Raw genomic sequence first — 6,661 nt, 5'->3', positions numbered from 1 at the left:
TTCCATGAGTGTTGATAGTTGATCCTAGAAGAATGAAGTCCTTGACAACTTCAATCTTTTCTCTGTTGATAAGAATGTTGTTTATTGATATGCATATATATATATATGTATGTATATATGTATACACACACACATATATATATATATATATATATATACATATATATGACACAATATATGTATATATGCTGTGTTATATTAGCAGCCCTGGTCCTACTGTAGGATAAACACTGGACTGAGAACTGCAAGGTCAGCAGTTCAAATTCATCAGCTGCTCCACAGAGAAAGGTGAGACTTTCTGCTCTAGATTTACAGCCTCAAAAATCATATACCGGATCGCTATGAGTCAGAAGTAACATGGTAGCAGTGAATGAATTGATGCTGTTTTATAAAGAAAAAAAGTCACAAAAATATAATTTCAATGAGATCTTTATATTAGAAAATGAAGTAAAAACACTGAATTCAAAGATAGTGTATAAAAATGTCCTTTAAATTCTAGAATGTATCTTATATTAAAAGTATTTTTGCTAGTCAGAATGTGCTTGCTTTTTTCAACTGAGTCGTGTCCTTTGTTATAGTATTTCTGTAACCATTATTTATAGATTATATGTATATAACTGAACCTCACTGAAAGGAAAAAATAATATTTTTTAAAACTAAAATCACAATGGCCTATCAAAAGTACTGGTTTCGTAAACCATATGTTTGATTGATCAAGGCAATGTTCAGAAGACTCTTATTCTTTAATCTTGGGTAATTCTGACCATTTACAAGTTATACTTTATTGAGGTTAATGTGATAAATTGTTTCTCTGAATTTGTCTCACTTGTCTGACTTAGGTATAGAATGATGATGGTTATGTGCCATGGAATTGTTTTCGATTCATAAAGATCTTGCATAGGGTTTCTGAGGCTGTAGATATTTTTATGGGAGCAGAAAACCTCATCTTTCTCCGGAGGAGCAACTGATAGTTTCAAACTGCTGACCTTGAGGTTAGCAACCCAACTCATAGTAGCATAGTGGTTATGAATTGGGTTGCAAACCTTAAGGTAAGCAGTTCGAAACTACCAGCTGTTCCGTGGGAGAAAGATGAGGTTTTCTGCTCCTGTAAAGATTTACAGCCTCGGAAACCCTGTGCAGGGTCGCTGTGAGTCGGTTCTGACTCCACTCCACGGCACACAGCCACCACCACCACCAGAGTGCCTCAGATATAGTATTGTTGTTGTTAAGTGCCATCCAGTTGGTTCCGGCCTATAGCGACCCTGTATAGGGTTTCCAAGGAGCTGCTGTTGAGCTTGAACCGCAGACTTTGCAGTCTGGCTCATTAACCCACAGTGCCAGCCACATAATATTTGATAAAACATTTAGGCCCAGTCTGTAAACACACTCCACAAAAATGTATTTCTTCAACCTAAAGCCCAATGAAGTGCTTCAATATTAGCATAGTGAATTTAGGGCAGTAATCATGCAAAATTTTAAGGCAGTTAATGAGAAAGAGAGGAAATACAGAAAGCTTTGTGGAAAGTCAGCAGGTGGCCAAAAACAACAGCAGGTATAGCCATATGGCAATCAAATTAGAAAAGGGATTTTTGCCACACGCCTTCCAGAAGACAGGAAAGTCAGGAAGCCTCATGGAGAGATGATGTATTCAGTACATTTTAAGTGTTTCATATTGTCTCTTTCATTGTTCAGTACCTAAATCTATTGTAGTAAATAGGTATTGAAGACTTTTCTTAAAGAAAACGCATCATATGTTCTAGAGTAGTTTTACTTCCACAGTTAGAGGAGTTAATTGTGCCAAAAATTTGTGCCTTTGTTTCTAAAGCAGTTGCTAAACTGCTTCATCTTCAATAAAGTAATGTTTGATAAGCCTAAAATTCGAGAACATTATTTTCACAAATCATTTGATGAGAAAATTATTCAAAGCTATATAGTTTCCTACTTTGTCTATTAAAATTTCTATTAATATAAGTAATTAAAGTATTTGTATAAAAAATCATTAACTATAAAAGAACATTTCCTAGTAGTTTTCTTAAAGCACATTTCCCTATAAAAAGAAATAGCTGAAAGTGTCTTAGTTTAGTTTTAGATTAGCTTTTAAAAACTTGTTTAATCTAAAAGTTGTTGTTGTTGTTAAGTGCCGATGAGTCGATTCCGACCCATAACTACCCTGTATAGGATTTCCAAGGGGCAACTTGTGAGCTTGAACTGCCGACCTTGCAGTTCAAAGGACTCTCACTCTAGCTCATTAACCCACAGCGACATACCAGCACTCCAATCTACAAAGGAACTGGGGCTATATTATTGGAGTCCTGGTGTGGCGCTATGGGTTAATGTGTTGGACTGTGAGGTTGGTTTGAACTGCAAGTCGGTGGTTCAAGCTCACCAGTTGCTCCTCGGAAACCCTGTACAGGGTTGTTATGAATCTGAACTGACTCGGCGGAACCTAACAACTATAGTATTATTAATGCTGTTAAGTGCCTTGAGTCAGTTCTGACAGATAGCGACTCTGTATAGGGTTTCTGAGGAACTACTGGTGACCTTGAAGTTCAAACCAACCTTGGGGTCAAGTGCTTATGCTACACTGATAGTTTATTAATATTTTGGGGCTACAAATGTACATTTGTACAAATGGGAACATTTCCATGATTGATCTTTGGTGAAACAAAACAAAGCAAAGCAAAACAAAACTTAGGAAAAATAGAGTTTTGATGAAAAACAAGAGACCATAAAAATGTATCCTCCTCATGTCTGGTGATGGTGATGACATACTAGCCTAAGGTAGGAATGAAAACAGCGGTTATGTTCAGCCTTGCGTTCTGTAATTTGTTATGCTTATAGTTTGTGCAACTTTACTTTTTTTGAGCAACAATTAAATTGAAAACTATTATCAAACAAACTAATGGCTTAAATATGAATTGATTTTGTGATTTTTTTTCTTCTAATCAAAATTTTAATATTTCTTTTGAGTAAACATGTTTTATTATATATGTAAAAATGTGTGAACTTATAGTAAGCTAGATTTAGCTTAATAGAGGTAGACATATTTTGTGGTTTTGAAATTGACTTGCTTTAGGTAATTTTTTTTTGTTCAAAAAACCTAGCTTTTACCTTTAAAAAAAGAAATTTAGAATCATAGAAAAGGAGGGGGTGGAGTATAATAAACATCCTTATCTCCATGACTCAAATGTTGAAACTGTCAGCATTTTGGCATATTTGTTTTCAGTAATTATTAAAATATATGTTAAAGACTTTGGTCCACATATAGTTTTTTCTGCTCTGCTGCATTATTTTACAACTAATATCTGATTTTGATGATTGTTTTCCTTTGAATTAAAGTAATTGCATGCATGCATGTATTGCTCAATAATACTTGTATAAAGTATTATTTTTAGTGTGACGTTTGTGGCATGGACTCTTTATTTTTTTTAAATTACTCAGCTTTGTATTTGTGATAGTTTCTATTGACAGATATGCCCTACTTCCTCCCTTTTAGCTGTTTTATAACATTTTGCATTATGAACAGAAAATACTATCTATGTCTGTTCCCCTATCAATGTTGTTTTCAAGTGCTGTCTACTTGGTTCTGACTCATAACAACCATATATAGGGTTTCTGAAGATTAACTGGTGGGTTTGAATTGCCAACCTTGTGGTTAGTAGTCCCATGCTTATCATACAGTGTCACACCTCCCCTCTATCAATGTTCATGTATAAATTGCTCTATTAACTGACTTTTGGTATTCTAGTATTGCTTAGACCACATTAAAAAAGACACTTTTGAATTGTTTTCTTTAAAAATTATGCTTCAAAATGGCAAATAATTCAAGATATTATTTTTAATATCAAGTATAATTTGTTTAAAATTTATATTAATCTTTTTCATAACCAGTCACTTCCATTTTGTCTTCCTGTCATACTAAAGAATGAAAATGTAATTTCCCAGTGGCTTTAAGAATTGGGGGAGTATTAAATGTAGCTGAAATTAAGTGATTAATAATTTACTTTGGAATCATGAATCAACTTCATGGGAGCCTAAGGATCATTTGCAACCACAGAAGCACTAGCAGTAACAATGCACTTTTTAAGACTTGAGAACTCTCAAAGGTTGGCTGCCCAACCTAATTAAACTTCAGTCTTCTGATACCAAATTTATTTCTTCTTTGTACTGAATTTCCTCAGATCTTCTTGACAGGAAAATGTCACTTTGCCTGACAGCTGATAGACAGGTTATGTAGCACCATAATTGGAGAGAAAAGGCTAGCTTAAAGCTACTTGATTTAATGGCTATGTGTATGGCTTTTTCTTTTATTTCTTTCTTCTTCTTCTTTTTTTTTTTTTTAAAAGGTTTCTATGACAGACACAAAAGGCTTTAGCAAATAGGCCCAGTGCCATTTTTTCCCTGCTTCCTCCAGAGGTAATTATCTTACTCCATCAATAGTGCTGTCAGAAATTCGGCACATAATTCAGCATTTAAATGAACAAGCAATGTCATATTTCCTGTCTCCCAGTGGAATGCTTTGCAGCTCACATTCTTCTCTGTCACTCGCTCAATCTTGATATATGTCCCATACCAGGTCCTTGAATACTTTCTCTCCCTTGTGTTTCATTGCAGATGTTGGCTTCGACTTGACACCTATTTCATTTGGAGTTTTATAGGACCAGCGACCTTGATAATTATGGTAAGAACCCCTCATTAACTATGTGTTTCCAGGTCAAAAAATAAAATTTTCACTGTCCCTGTGCTATATATCTTTAATTTATATAGGTTAATTTGGTGAAAGCATGTACTTATTTGAACCTTCATAACTCGAGTAACTAGGCACTCATTAAAATTCACTTTCACATCATAAATAGTCATTCAAAAACATTGGTAGAAGAAATCACACATTTGTAAGAGTTTATGAAATGCTGTGGTAATTCAGGAGTCCCATCTAACATTATCTGTTAGATTTGTAGACATTTGAAAAGTGAAAACTAAGTTTAATAGTGTTTTCCTTTCTTATTCATTCTAGTTGGAAATGAGAATAGAATCAGAAATTGGAAAAATGGGAAACTTCCTTCCCATTTTGTCTAGTTATACAAAAGTTTAAAAAAAAAACTTACAAAATTTAAAAATACTTTAAGAAAACTACAACCAAATAAGGCAAATCTGGAGTCATTCTTCCATTTTTATCTTTAAATGCATCATATCTTGATTTCAGTTATGTATTTCTCCTAATTTAAATGAAATTTCTTGTATGAAGAGTTAATTAAAAACGCTGGTTGAAGAAAGCATACATTTGCATAGAATTTTAAAATACAAAATTATTATCTTTTTAAAAAATAGAATGTTAACTTCATTATTTAGAATTAAATATAAGTCTAGGTATAAGTCTAGAATCCCTCATCTGATATCTTTGGAATCAGATGTATTTTGAAATTTTTCATACTTTAGAAATATAATATGGTATATATAATGTATGCTACATATAATACCTCTGGAGGGGAATAGTCCAAACATAATAAGTGATCCTCTCAGTAGGAATTTGGTGACATGTTTAAGCCAAATATGACACTATTTCAGTGGAGGAAAATGGAAATAATAAGTAAAAGAATAAAACCATAAAATGTCTTATGTCAGTTCACACAAGGTTTTCCCACCAATAAGCTCAATTCAGGTTAGATTTGTGATGTTTGTTTGTTTTTGTTGGGGGCAGCTGTTGACATCAAATAATGTATTTTTAGATTTTCTACTTTTCTAACTTTTGTGGTTGGAGATGGTTGATAAAGGATGTGACTCTATAGTACTGGAAGAATTCCAGTATAGTATAATTTATAAGTGGATTATTCTAGTCCCCACCAGTCTCAAAATGTGGAATATGTGAATAAATATGATTGTAAAGAGCAATTCAATCAGTGATTTTATATATAGCTCACAAATTTATGATAGACGAAATTCTATACAATATTTTTTTGTTTTGTTTAAAGTCATATATTTTCTCTGATAACAGAGGTATAACAGAATCTTTGGAACTTGACACTACTTTAAATGTGTGGGTATTGGAATTTAACCAGCAATTTCTAATGCCAACGATTCAAGAACATATTGATATTAATATTTGTGTTTTTGTAATAAAACATTTCAAAATGTATCTATAAGCCATGAATTTAAGAGTATATTCAGTGAGTAGAAATAGTAGCGCACATAGAATAATTATTGTTTTTCTTTAAAAACATGCACTGGTTAAAGGGTTGAGTTGCTTCAAAATTTCTAGAGCATCATTCTAACTGCTGCTCTTTTTGTATCTCTGTATGCTTGGCAAAGCAGTGATGTGTAACTCAGTGGTATCCCAATTCCCCAAACTGGCTTCTTGCCCTTACTAAAATACTAGGCAGTCATCTATGATACAATCTCTTTAAGAGTGTTGTGAGAGCTAATTTCCCAGAACAATTCATCTGTTATGGAGAATGGACTTATTTTTCTTCTGCTTCAGTTATGCTACATAACACTACCTTTTATATTCCAGCTTAATGTAATCTTCCTTGGGATTGCTTTATATAAAATGTTTCATCATACTGCCATACTGAAACCTGAATCAGGCTGTCTTGATAATATCAAGTAAGTGATTTTTTTCTAAGTTTTCCTTTGGTACTCTAAACTATATATATATATATATATA

The 6,661-nt window shown here is 33.1% G+C and overlaps 1 protein-coding gene across 1 annotated transcript in view; it reads left to right on the top strand.

The window, feature by feature from the left end:
• LOC102839278 (latrophilin-3-like) overlaps nucleotides 1-6,661 on the top strand; it is an 883,976-nt gene that overhangs the window by 747,147 nt on the left and 130,168 nt on the right. Inside the window, exons 17-18 of the mRNA XM_006873416.1 lie at nucleotides 4,615-4,681; nucleotides 6,509-6,600. Of these exons, the coding sequence (XP_006873478.1) occupies nucleotides 4,615-4,681; nucleotides 6,509-6,600 (159 nt within the window). The remainder of the gene's footprint in view (nucleotides 1-4,614; nucleotides 4,682-6,508; nucleotides 6,601-6,661) is intronic.

Source organism: Chrysochloris asiatica, unplaced genomic scaffold, assembly GCF_000296735.1.
Source record: "Chrysochloris asiatica unplaced genomic scaffold, ChrAsi1.0 scaffold00240, whole genome shotgun sequence".
NCBI classification, from domain to species: Eukaryota; Metazoa; Chordata; class Mammalia; order Afrosoricida; family Chrysochloridae; genus Chrysochloris; species Chrysochloris asiatica.
This window is presented reverse-complemented; position numbering and strand designations above follow the sequence as displayed.